At 44.0% G+C, this 13407-nt stretch overlaps 1 protein-coding gene across 3 annotated transcripts in view; it reads right to left on the bottom strand.

Moving 5' to 3' along the window:
* Nucleotides 1–465: 465 nt before the first annotated feature.
* cnga2a (cyclic nucleotide gated channel subunit alpha 2a) overlaps nt 466–13407 on the bottom strand; it is a 38061-nt gene continuing 25119 nt past the window's right edge. For 2 of the 3 annotated variants that reach the window (XM_075480854.1, XM_075480853.1), the window contains exons 3-11: nt 9015–9125; nt 8672–8863; nt 8473–8583; nt 5067–5173; nt 4225–4712; nt 3841–4119; nt 3652–3750; nt 898–1275; nt 466–772 (exon numbers count right to left, since the gene is read on the bottom strand). In XM_075480854.1, the coding sequence (XP_075336969.1) occupies nt 587–772; nt 898–1275; nt 3652–3750; nt 3841–4119; nt 4225–4712; nt 5067–5173; nt 8473–8583; nt 8672–8863; nt 9015–9125 (1951 nt within the window). In that variant the 3' untranslated portion in view covers nt 466–586. Of the gene's footprint in view, nt 804–897; nt 1276–3651; nt 3751–3840; nt 4120–4224; nt 4713–5066; nt 5174–8472; nt 8584–8671; nt 8864–9014; nt 9126–13407 lie in introns of all 3 variants that reach the window. The other variant, XM_075480855.1, reaches the window with a different exon arrangement.

Below are 13407 nucleotides of genomic sequence, written 5' to 3'. Positions count from 1 at the left end.
CTGCTAGTTGTCTTGTCCTGCCTCCACCTCTGACACCCTCTATATTTTCAGTACCCCCTACCCGAACCAGGGTTTGAATCCCCACCCTGCTGTTACTGGTGTGCAGTTGGTGAGAGGCTGAGGTAGCTTGTGGCTGTGGGAGGAAAAAAAAGATGGTGGTTGTGGTGTGAGGAGCAGTGATGGCTGGCATTAGGGGGGTGACTCTGGGACGCCAGTGGTCATTGTCTAGCCTCCTGGAGGTCTCGTGGGCCCAACTAGACGAACACTGATGACCCCAATGATATGTTGGTCAGCACTGCTCACTGGTCTATATAGGGAGTATAGGGAATTACTCACTGCAGACACCACAGCATAGAAATCTAGAGAAAATGTCTCATTCAGCCAAAGTATTGGTAGTTTATTTGGTGTGATGTTGTACGTTATCAATTTTATGTACAAAAAGACACAGAAAAACACTCATGAAAGGTCAAAGTTTGGACGCATTAAGATACAAACAAACAAAGAAATAAAATAAAAACAAAACACATGTTAAAAAAAAAATCTGCTCATAATATTGGTTGGAAATAAAATGGAATACAACTATTTTTCAAAGCCGAATGTTGATTTCACTTCGCGCACCGTCACAACCGGAAACGCTCTCAACACCGTCGACGTCTGACAGGAAGCCGCTGCCGGTGGCTGCATTGGTGATGTTGTGTTCCAGGGCTGTGATTCTCTGTTTCAGACGAAGCTGTGCAGAGTTGAACTCGCTCTGCAGACGGGCCAAGCAAGTCTGACAGTAACAGTAATGATAGTTGTTATCGCTATTAAAAAAAATCTGCATTTTATTGTCATCGCGAGCACAAGTTGGGAGTGAGTGTACATGGCGGCAGAGCTAGCAGCTACAACGGCACTGACCTGCAGTCGATCCAGACTAGTTTCCAGCCTCTCCACCTTCTCATCCAACTCTTCCCCGGCAGATATGTTCACCTCTTCCAGAAGACCCTCCTTCTGCAGGATGTCCCTCCCCCTCTGCTCCAGCTGGGCCCTGGCATGAGGAAACTCTTGAAGTGCATCCATCAGGTCTTGTTTAGAAAGGCAGAACAAGTCGGAGTATCCCAGACTCCGAATATTAGCTGTGCGTCTGTTCCCCATCTTGCTGCCGCTGATGTTTAGGATGCTGATCTCTCCAAAGCAACTTCCTGCGGTCAGGACGGCTAACTGGGTTACTCCATCATCCCCAACCACCACCAGGCGGCCATCTTTTATTATGTACATCTCCTTACCGACATCACCCTTGAAAGAAAACAGTCAGAGAAAATATCAGGATTTACCAGTAATTTTATAATTTCATCATTAAGGAACAAGAACTGAAATTAGAAATAGAGGGGTATGGCATTGGCAGCAATTCATTTAAATTAGATAATACTTTAATAATCCCAGAAGGGAAATTCTATCGCTGCAGTAATAATTCATATGAAATATATGCTATTGCTATAGATAGATAACAAAATAGAATATAAATCAGCTGACAAATGTAGAAAGTTGAAGTGTAGCAGAGAGGAAGGTGTAGAAATCTTTAGAGACAACATCAGCGGGTTGGGATGTTGTTTTTGTAGCTTGGCTGATGAAATGCACATCGTCAGCAAGTAGCACAGATTAACTCTCTCAGTAGGCAACATGGACAGAAACTGACAGCCAACAGTTCAACATCTGGGGGTTGTTAACACAGACATCCGTTGTTAACAAGCTCTGCTCTCTTCCTCCTTCCTGCTTACCACCCTGTCTGCAGTCTCTGTCTGCCCATATAGTCTTAAAGCTGAGGTGAGAGGTGTTAAAGATGTTCTTGCAGCCAGGTCTCTATGAGAAAATAATAATGCTTCGCTGATAGCCCTATTGTGTCCTCATCAGGATCCAAGCTTATCAATTTCATCTGCCAGGGATCTCACACTTCCCATGATGATCAAGGGAAAAAATTTAATTTTTCTCCATTTTGTTCCTGCTCTGAGGACTAGACATGTCCTCTTCAACTTATCTTGATTTGGTGTCTTATTCCAGGCATTACTTGGACTCTGGGAAGCTTATTTAGCTGCTCCAGCATGTTGACAACTTTCCTGTTGCCATGGTTAGGCATCGTAACAAATGGAAAGAACTGCCAGAGTTACCAGCAGAAGTCCTTCCAGTAGTGCAGCATCCAAACCAGCATAGACGAATGCCCTAGAAATCAGTTCCTTCACAGATAAAAGCTCAGAAGAAAATTTCAAGAAGATGAAAAAAAAGACACATGATGTCCAGAGCAATTGCAGCAGGCTACCTGCCTATAGGGCAGCGCCATTCTGTGATGTAAGTCTGAATGCTAGTAGCGTCAACAGCAACTATCCCGGAATAGGTAAAAGTATCCTTTCTTACAACTGAGTTAAACCCAGGAGCAGTATGTGACACACGAGAGATAGTTTCATACTACTGGAAGGTTGAATGTCAAGAATTGTTCAGGAGGATAATATGAAGCATGTTGAGACATCTACCTACTTGCCCTCCAAAATGCATAAACTATATAAACCACATAACAGCACAGTTTTTATTAACTGTCCTGTTACCTCTACACCATTTTGTGCTGGTCATACAGCTTTATAACATCCTTAATATCCACGATAAAGAACTGCCGTTCCTTTAAGAGGACATTTCTTGTCTCCTGAGCATCAGGGCCTTTGGACGACTACCAGGTTCAGTATCTATTCAAAAGCCACACCAATATGAATATTATATGTCTGTGTTGTTCATAGGGGGCTCTACAACTGCAGATAAAGAAAAGTTTGGACAGTAGAAATTCCTACATTTACTTGACTTTTATTTCTTTGCAGACTGTATGCACCCAAGATATTTAATATTTATTTTATCAACTTAATTTATTTATTATTATCATAATGCAGAATATGACTAAACCATTCAAGCCATCCGGAGGAGTTTCAGTGTGTAAACGTCAAGGGGGGCAAGCTAGTTGGACACCTGTGATCTTCGATCCCTCAGACAGCACTGCATCAGCAACCGTCATCAATCAATAGCTGATATGACCACGTTGGCGAGGGATTAATGTGGGAAACCTTTGTCAAGCATCACAATACAGAGCTACATTCACTACTGCCGCTTCAAACATCATTGTGCAAAAAAGAAGCCTTGTGTAAACATGTGAATAGGTTGCATCGACTTCTCTGGGCTCTGAGGCATCTGAGTTGGAGCATCACACAGTGGAAATGGGTACTGTGGTCAGACCAATCAGTATTCCAGATCACTTTTGAAGAAATGGACTGTTGTACACATCCTTGCAGGAAGAATGGGACAAATAACTATTGAAATGCTTCACTGCTTGGTCATCTCAATTCCAAAACACCTTTTAAGAGGCATTAGAAGAGATGGCGATATCACAGAAGAAAAAGCTTTACTTTTCACAACTATTTTGGAATATTTTGCATGCCAGAAATTGAAAAGTCCCCCAGGCCAAGTGGAACCAGTGATCCTAATGGTTCAAAACAGCTGAAAGGCTTTTGTTGATTGAACAACATGTATATAAAAAAAAAACTGAATTGGTATTATGTCTTTGGACAATGCTTTCATCCATCACAGTAGCAACTAATGATTTATCATTTCTATAATACCAGTACCAGACATACGAACCTTTCTACAGATGTAGTCACCAGGACTGAAAACTTGCGGTCGAAGTTTCAACACCAGTTCTACAAGGAGTCCTGCCTCACAGTCTTGGAAAATACGCACCTAGATCCACAACCACATTAACAAAAACAAACTTTATAAAAAAACCATCAACGTTAAAAGGCTAACGTGAATGGAGTTAAGCGTTGTTACCTTCTTCAGTGTGTCCAAGTGAACATTTATAGCAATCTCTGCTCTGAGTTTATTAGGCAAGCTCCGAAGCACTTCTTGTTCATCTATCGTCTTCTGATTGGTCCAAAGGTAGTCATACCAGCGAATGACACGCTGCTCCAACCCCTTACTGACATGTCTGAAGTGCATGTAGTGTTTGAGTGCATCTACACGAGTTTGAAACACCGCTCTTGTTGCATTCATGTTGGAGATCATGGATCCAACATTACCCACAATGGAGGCAAAAATCAGCACACCAACCTGGGAAAGATAACCAAGAGTAGTTGCTTTTATGAGTAGAACCCACACAGAACAATATGAGGCTTTTTTGAGTCAGTCAAGTAAGACTATATCCTGTGAACGTACCAGAAAGTCAAATATCAAGAACAGATATTCCTCATCTCTTACAGGAGGCGGAGTCTCACCAATGGTCGTCAGTGTCAGGGTTGACCAGTACAGACAGTATATGTAGCTTCTGGCCAGGGAGCCAAACTCAGGGTCGGAAGCATTGGGATAAACCCACGAGTCAGATCCCAGTCCCAGGATTTTGGAGAAGCTGTAGTACCCACAGGCATTCCAGTGGATGATGACCAGAATGTACAGGACCAGCTTGCAGATGCGGAAAGCATTGGGGTAACCCGTTCGTGTTTCTGTTCGTTCAAAGAATTCAAACAGGCGCGGCAGCCGCAGCAGCCGGTTGAATCGAAGAAGAGGAGTGTAGCTGATTCCAACGGTCAGGTACAGGAGGTCGGTTGGAAGGATGGAGCAGATGTCGAGTTTACACTGCAGCGTTCGAATGTACGCTTCTCTCAGACGGCGCACATCTTTAACTAACAAGCCTTGATCCAAGAAACCTTCACACAGATAGTAGATGTACAGTAATCTTTTTTTATAGGAAAATATCTATGTATTTCTTTTATCTAAAAAAAACAACCTGATCAATATGACGATATTTTCAACAGAAAAATCTCTTTACTACATCATAATACAATTTTTTTGGGCTTTTATGCCTTTAATGGACAGGGCAGTGAAGAGAGACAGTAAGCAGGGGGCAGAGAGACGGGGAATGACATGCAGCAAAGCGCCGTCCGATGCGTGACTCAAACCGGGGCCAGCTGTAACGAGGACTGTAGCCTCTGTACATGGGGCGCCTGCTCAACCCACTACGCCACCGATCACCCCATCAGATTGCAAATTTGTCTCAATACCTGTGTGGAGACGGACAGCGATATCCAAGATGTAGACTCCATCACAGACGTAGTCCAGAACCAACCAGACCAGAACGTTGCTCATCTGGAGCTCATCGAAGCAAGCCCTTCAGAAAAACATATACGAAGCAAAAGAAAATCACATCATGCTCTTCCACACAAATGATGAGGGAAAAATTTGACCATTGGCTCCTGAAGACCTTATGTGGAACTACTAATCTACTAGAAGTGATTTTTGTTTCTATGACAGTAGTTGCAGTAGTAATGCTAATATAATTTAATCCAATGCTATAGCTGAGTGCTGAAGCCTTCTTTCAAGGCACAAAATCTAGTATTTTTCTTTTTTCCAAACAGGAAAGCAGTAGAAAAAAGGGTGATTGGCAACATAATGTGTGTAAGAGGAACGAGAGAGCCACATCCCCATGACTTTGTTGGCTGTGTCTATCTGCATGTCTGCATTTTGGCTGAAGGAAAAAAATTGTCTGAAGAGCTGAAAAATCTTGCTAGGCTTTGTAAAAGATGAAAAAAGTGAAAGAAGGTCAGCAAAAAAACTCACATTGCAAAAGCTGCTCAACATCATGGACAACGCTGCACACCCTCTACACATTGGTGATGAAGCAACTAATGGCGCATTTCCACTAGCTCGGCACGGCTCGGTTTGGTTGTGTTTCCATTTACAACCGAGTATCACTTTGTGCCTTCTCGACGTGGGAGGGGTCGTCATAACACGGCTGCGCGACCAGAACAACAACAACAACAACATACGAGGAGGATAGCATGGAGGACATTGGAAAGCTCGTGTGCTGCTCACCCTGTGTCTTTTTGTCGCACAGAAGGCAAGAGAAGAGAGCCAGAGACTCCTGGCCGCCAGACAAAACAGTATTGAAAAGTGACGACACTCATCGGCCAATCAGTGGAAGGCAGTCAGCTGAAGTCATGTTTTAGTAACGCTTCGGCCCACTTGGAACCAGGGCTGAGGTGATACGGAAAATCTACCCGGTTGCAGGTACTGCGTGCTAGTGGAAACACGCAATAGTGTGCCGAGCCGAAGCGAGCTAGTGGAAAAGCGCCATAAGTGGCTTCAGTCAGACGCTTTTTCAGCTCTGCTGCAACAACACAAAAAATGTTTTGGGAACATTTTGGGAACAAAGATGTTGGGGAAATGGCAGTTAGAGATGGCACCGTTAATCTCTGTGAATATATCAAAATACTGCCTGACGAGGTGGTCCGTGGCGTAGTGGGTTGAGAGGGCACCCCATGTACAAGAGGCTATAGTCCCCGCTGCAGCTGGCCCTGGTTCGAGTCCCGCATCGGACGGCCCTTTCCTGCATGTCGTTCCCCCTCTTTCTGTCCCCTACTTCCTGTCTCTCTTAACTTTCCTATCCATTAAAGCAATACTATGTAACATTTCTACCTTAAAATAACAGCTTGAAAAAATTTGTGTGGCTAGAATGAGTTTTAATATTACGATTGGCCTGTCTCCTATGCCCTTCGGGGGTCTGAGTTGGAAAAACTGCGCTATGTAACTTTGCTGGAGCGGCCCGGTGGCGGCCCGGGAGCTGAGCGGAAGTACTTTGACTTGCTTTCTGGCACACCTACCGCAAAAACAAATAGACCCCTCTCACGCTCCCAGGTACATTTGATTACTCTTACCTTCTTGGTCGACATAGCTTGCACCTTCTAACTCCTCGCCGGTTCGTCAACAAACGTGAAAAGTGAAAGTGAAAGGGTGTTGTATTTACGACAGTGTAACCGTACATTACCTCCAAGCCTGTAGGGGGAGCTCCAGAGTGGGCTTTTTGAGAAGTTACATTGTATCGCTTTAAAGGCATAAAAGCCCCAAAAAAATAATTAAAAAAAAAATACTGGCTGACAAGATGACTTCCAGTTTACGGAGACCTGACAGAAAAGAAAAAAACATTCCAGCATGATGATGATCCAAAACACATGGTCACACCAGAGAGTCCCAAGAAGAACAAAGTGTCATTTGTATTATCTTACCAAATATTGTCACAAGGCCAGCGTACTGTTTTCTGTTTTGTCTTTGTCTCTTGTTTGTTACCTTTTCCTTCCCCTTGCACTGTCACCTCTGGATCTGCTTACCTGCCACTCTGCCCTGCTGCTTCAATCAAGCCACCTGGTTCCCATCAGCTCATTACCCAGTCTGTATTTAGTTACTGTCCTACCTTCAGTCGTCATTCTGTCTTTGTCGGAAGTGACTTCTAGCCAAGCACAGTCTAGTACTCTATCTGTTGCTAATATAAATCTGTTTTTGTTCAGTTTCCAGATCTGCCTGTGTCTGCCTGCCAGCCCGCCAGTCTGCCTGCCAGCCTGCTTGCCATCCAGCCTGCTTGCCATCCAGCCTGCTTGCCATCCAGCCTGCCAGCTCGCCTGCCAGCTCGCCTGCCAGCCCAGCCATTCCCTCAAACTAACCTGCAGCTATTTCCCCCTGGACCCCTTCTCCAGCCCATACCCCCTTGGATCAGAGCCCCACCTTCCCACACCTTCCTTTATAAATAAACTTTTTCTTTGTCAGTTGGTGTCACATTTGGGTTCCTAGCAGAGGCGTGACAAATATATTGCCTGACATGATTACAACAGAACACTTTTTTGGTATTCAAGAGGGAAACGTAGAGAACTGCAGTAAGATGCATGCAAACAAACTTTGTGAGAGCACAAAATCATCAGTTAATCACCTTTTATTAGCTTTTTTATTAACTGGTTTGATTAGAAGAACAACTCCAAAGGCATCACTATAGCCTATGAAGGTCTTTTTGAGCTTCACCAACTACCAATTTATGTAAAAAAATATGACTCTTCAGTTGTTAGATAGTAGTAGATACTTACCAGATATAAAAATTAGAATGATAAAATGGTCCTTCCGTTATTTGGTTCTGAGCTTTGAACTAAATAATGAACCTAATTCGTCGAGTTTGGGTTTGTGAGAGCATCTTGACAGCCACAGCTATTAACAAAAGTGATATTAGCTGCAAGATGATCCCTATAATATGGACCAGTGAGCTCCCTAAAGGTGAGATGGACACTCGAGTTTGTGATAATGGGTTTGTCACATCTTCAGATTACGCATTATCTTCATCAGCTTTAATGCTAATATTAAACCAATGATTGGAGCAGCTTTAAATGTACAGATGTTAAGGTGACATGACAGCTTGGCTGGCGTGTCCGTGCCAACTTCTGTCTGCAGGAGATGGCAAACATGGTAATACGCATATGTCTGAAGATTTGTGCATGAAATATGAGGTAAAATACACTTTCATTTTTTTTCTACAGTTAGAACATAGTAGCTGCTGTAATAACAACTTCAGTTGTCCCAGAGTTATAAGTGGTGTAAGATCTTGCAGTAGAACTGTCAATTAAATTGCCATTCACAATAATAGTTCCCCACCTGACAACTAGAAGGGTCCAGTTATAAAAAACAGCAGCACCAATCACTATCACCCAGTGGTAGTAGGCATCATCAGATGGGGATAAAACCACAACGTTACACCTCCTCCTCCTGACAGAGAGTGGAAGAGAGAAAGAGTGGGTGTCTGACATGGGTGTCAGCTGTGCAAGTTCATTTTGACCGTTATTTGTTTTCTTACGTGCGCCTGGAGCGTCTGATTTCATTCTCCGTATCGGAGCCTGTGTGGGTGTGGCTGAACCTGCTGGGCGGGGCCTGTATATCCATGTTGGCTGGGCCCCTGAAACGCTCCAAGAAGGAATCTGGCCGCTCAGCTTCCTCTGCCAAACTTTTCTGAGCCCATTCTCTCAGAGTCATCACCATGCTGACTATCCTGAAGACAGATAGACAAAAAAAACAGCATCATATCTCAGCACCTGACTCCTATGTCTAAAACACAGAAAAAATAGTTAACATAATCACTCTCTGGAACTAAAAAGATACCTACATCTACTCCTTAATATCTGAATGTCCGATTGTCATACCTGGACAAAGCCCCTCGCCCTTGAAAGGAATTCTGGGAATTCATATCCCTCATTTCGATGGCTGCCATTCTCTGCAACTCTGAAGAGGTGTCATCACATATTGACTGACCTCTACACATTCACAAAGCACAAACATAAAAAATACAGAGAAGTTTTTTTTAGAATAACATTAGATACTGTCAACATCATCAGCAAAAAGAATACTTTCCAATCCGAACGTCTCCTCATTAAATCATCAGAAGAGAGGGGGTTTTTTTGAGAATTTTCACAAAATTCAAACAGTGCTAGAAATAGAAGAAAAGTACATATGCATGTATGATTGTTATCAAACCTGCATTTCATTCACTTAAGGCAGTGGTCCTCAAACTACGGCCCACGGGCCACATCCGGCCCAACTAAACAATTGGAGTGGCCCACTTAACAATCCCAAACAATCCCTCTAAACATGGCCTATTTTTTATAATTGTATTTTCCTATTATAAAATATCCGCACTTAAAGGTGGGGATAGGGGTTCTTTTTCTGGAGCATTTTTTTTACATATTGCTTGAAATACTCTTCACACCCCCATTGCAACCAATTAATTAAAAGTTTTGACACAAATATGAAAAGTTTTAGTGGCCTCTAGAACGTACAATCTAGGAAAAACACTATCCAATCATAGAGCTTGAAAGTCCCGCCCCCTTTTTTGCTTCTTCTTCCTACTTCCGTCATCCCCATGGGACCTCATGCCTGGATCTATTAACATGGGCAGGGTGATGTCTTCTGTTCCCAGTCATTATATGCCTTTTTACAGTACACGCATGATGTTCTGGGGTTAAATATGGATGAGTTCATGCAAAAACATTGGCGATTTGTCGTAGGAGTGCCTGGTTAAACGTTGTAAAAAAAAGTTAGGGTAAAAAGACTACATTGCGTCGCATATGCTACGTCACTGATCATATTTCCCACCATGGACGAAGCCAGACATATCACCACCAGCATAGCAGAAGCTCTCCACGTGCCCCGACTGGTAGTGGTTCTCTCCTCGGCTCACAAGTTTTCGTTCGCCCTCGAAAAACTGAGTGAAACTGGCCAACGACAGCGCCATGATTGCTCTTCTTCTTCCACTCCTCCGCGCGCCCAAACGTGATGACGTTTATTTTCCGTGCCAAACGCTACATGCTGTAGTTCGAGAAATGCTCAGAAAAATAACTTAACAATGAAGCACTTATGCCCGCTAAACTGTTACGCTACTGGTATGAAAAAATATTAAAAAATGTCCTACACAACATATGTGAAATGCAAGACTCAATTCCATCAAGCGCAAAAAATAGTTTTATTCCGTCATGGCTCCGTCATTGACTTGAATGTCAAATTATTACACTTCCGAGGTCCCATGGGGAGGAAGTTGAATGACGTCAAGGAGGCGGGACTTTCAAGCTCTATACTGAACGGACCGTTAAAAATGATTGGATTCTGATGCCGTCTATCAAACTGCAATCTGCTCCTCCCTCCCCCTCCCTCCCCCTCCCTCCCCCTCCCTCCCCCTCCTTCCCCCTGTGCGCGTACCCTGCTCCGTGAACGAATTACGGGTGTCCAGAAGCTTGGCAGGAAGCTAAACTAGAGCCAGCTTGGCTAGCACCTAGCATTATTAAACGTATAGTTAGCATATACTAAATACGGCAACGATCGATGCTTGCTGTCAGAACAGCGCTCGTGCACCTTCGTGCTTGTGCGCGTTCATGTACTCTAGAGGCGTGGCTTCGGGGGAAAGTGAAGAAAAGGGACTTTTGACCTGTGTATTTTCAAAATGCAGCTTCGCTGGACTCAAAATCCAGGATCTCCTACCCTACCTTTAAAGCTGCGGTCGGCAACTTTTTTTTTAGTCATATTAGCTTGAACTGTCATGGGATTCTGGAAGTAGAATATTAAATAGGCTGTTTAGGAAAAATAACGAAATCTGTAGCTCCCTCTGAAGCCTGTAATCATGCTTGCAAAAACCGAGCGCTCCCGGCTGTTTTTAACCAATCAAGTTAGGGTGGAGGAATCCTACCTGTCAATCACAGCTTGTGCACACGCTGCTGAGCGTGAGTCTGCCCCAGCTTGTGTGTGCTCACACTGGTGTGAACTCACGTGCACAACCTCGTCCACAGAGGGGGAGGGGTTTGGGGGGGCGATTCAGAGCTTGGTAGAGGTTGGGGGAGGGACCTGAAAGTTGTATCAGTTCGAATTTTCCGACTTCCGAAAACCTGCGACTGCAGCTTTAACTATTAAGGTTAGCATTCCAATTAAGATTTACCTTATTTACGAATTATTTACAGTTGTAGCTAATTTTAACCCCCCCCCCCCACACACACACACACACTCATAATGGTATATTCCAACTTGATTTTGCTTGTGATCAACGGTCAAGTGTGCGCGGGCGAGGCGAACTAACAAAAAAACAAAATGTCGAAACGGAAAATCGACAGGAGAGGATATTTTTTGTAAAGTACGCCAAACGATGGAAGAGTTGGGTTTAGACTGGTCTATGCTGGCTAGCATCACAACAGATGGTGCTCCGAGTATGATTGGTGCGTCGAGGGGGCTAGTGGGGTGCATAAAAAATGAAATGCAGGGACGAGGTCTCACCCCCCCACTACAAGTCCACTGTCTGATTCACCAGCAAGCAATTTACAGCTACAGGGCATGGGGAAATTAATCTGTGACCTGTACTCCCACATCAAAGCATTTGAGGTCAAACTGGCGCTGCTTGTTGGACAAGTGCAAAAACAAGACTTCACCAATCTCCCTGCTACTCGAAGCCTCTCAGCTGAGAAACCAGCGGTCCCGTTCCCAACCGAGAAGTGCAAGGACGCACTGGAAACGCTGAGGGCGGAGTTCCGTGAGCTTCATGACCACGTTAAAGAAATTTGCGTATTCCAGAACCCTTTTGCTGCCGACATTAATGACAACCTGCTTTCTCTTCAATTTGAACTGGCTGAGTTGCAGACCTGTGATGTGCTGAAAGACGCATTCAACCCCAGCTGTCTCATAGAGTACTATGCTTACCTCCCAAACGAGACCTACCCCAACATAAGAAAGCATGCAATGAAGATGTCCACAGTTTTTGGGAGCACATATATCTGTGAGCAAACTTTTTCTCGCATGAAGCTGATAAAAAATCCAATGAGTCAAGACTCTCAGATCAACACCTGCATCAGTCTCTGAGGCTGGCTGTAACTGGAATAGAACCTGCCATCGATCTCCTCACCAGTCAGAAGCAAGCCCACATCTCACACTGATAGGATAAGCCTGCTGATTTCAATAACTATGAATATGATGTCAGTATAGTAATACTCTTATTATAGCCAAAATGTTTATTGACCAGTGATGTCACAGAGAAAATGAGACTACAGCATGTCATCTGCTGATAGGCTGCTTGTGTTTTTTTATCTGCCATTCCTGAAGGGCCTGCATGCTTCCAGGACCACCCTAAAGTGAGGAGGAGAGATTGTGGTTGATCGCTCCCACCCTGGAGCCATAAATCCTCATCATCACAGCACAAAAACCTTATCTAACAGTCATGTAAATACAAAATCAGATCACCTTATAGAGCTGTTTATTACAATCATTCTGTATTAATGTTATTTCACTGTAGCTTTAGTAAACAAATATACCTGTGTAGACAAAATACTTAAAGATCCACTTCCATCGTTCTTTCATTTACAAATATACATATTACTGTGGTCACCACTATGATTGAATGCATTGTGCATCGTTTCAAAAATATCGTCCTTGTCTCCTTGTTTCAAGCTGTTTTGTGTGAGCTAGAATTGGCCTGTGTGGCAAACGACTGGCTTTTCCGGTTTTCCTCATGAATATCCGCGACGTGACAATAAGGCACCTCTGATTGGTTTCTAAAAAAAAAAACGTCACGGGGCACACCCCCTAGACCCCAGCTGAGCTGTGCCACTGCCAGCCCGCAGCGCGCTATGTTTGAACTGTGGCCGGAGTTTCTTGCTGCACTGCAACGATTGGCAATCATTGCTGTGAATTTGTGAAAGTTGGCGGATAAAATCATGTCTTCATGTATTCGCACCGCCTTACTCGCGCGAGTATTGCCGCAGGTGTAAATTGAATTTACTCGCCTTATTCGCGCGAGTAAAAAACCAGCGAATAGCTCAAGGGGCTATCCATTTCATTCTCTCATCAACCATGGCTGATATAAGTACCATCGCGTCCTTGTACCTGCTGTGGCAGTCCGAGATTCGTCTGAAACGCACACGCCGTCGTGTCTGGGTCAGTGACATCATCCGGTGGTGCATTCAGCTCGGATAATTTCACCGCCTTCTCCAGGAGTTGCGTCTGGATGACGGCCGATTCCGCTTCCAGCGGTATTTCAGGATTACCAGGATCCAGTTTGATGACCTG

The sequence above is a fragment of the Odontesthes bonariensis genome, chromosome 13 (assembly GCF_027942865.1).
Source record: "Odontesthes bonariensis isolate fOdoBon6 chromosome 13, fOdoBon6.hap1, whole genome shotgun sequence".
Taxonomy (NCBI): domain Eukaryota; kingdom Metazoa; phylum Chordata; class Actinopteri; order Atheriniformes; family Atherinopsidae; genus Odontesthes; species Odontesthes bonariensis.
Note: the sequence above shows the minus strand (reverse complement) of the source record. Positions and strands in the feature narration are given on the sequence as shown.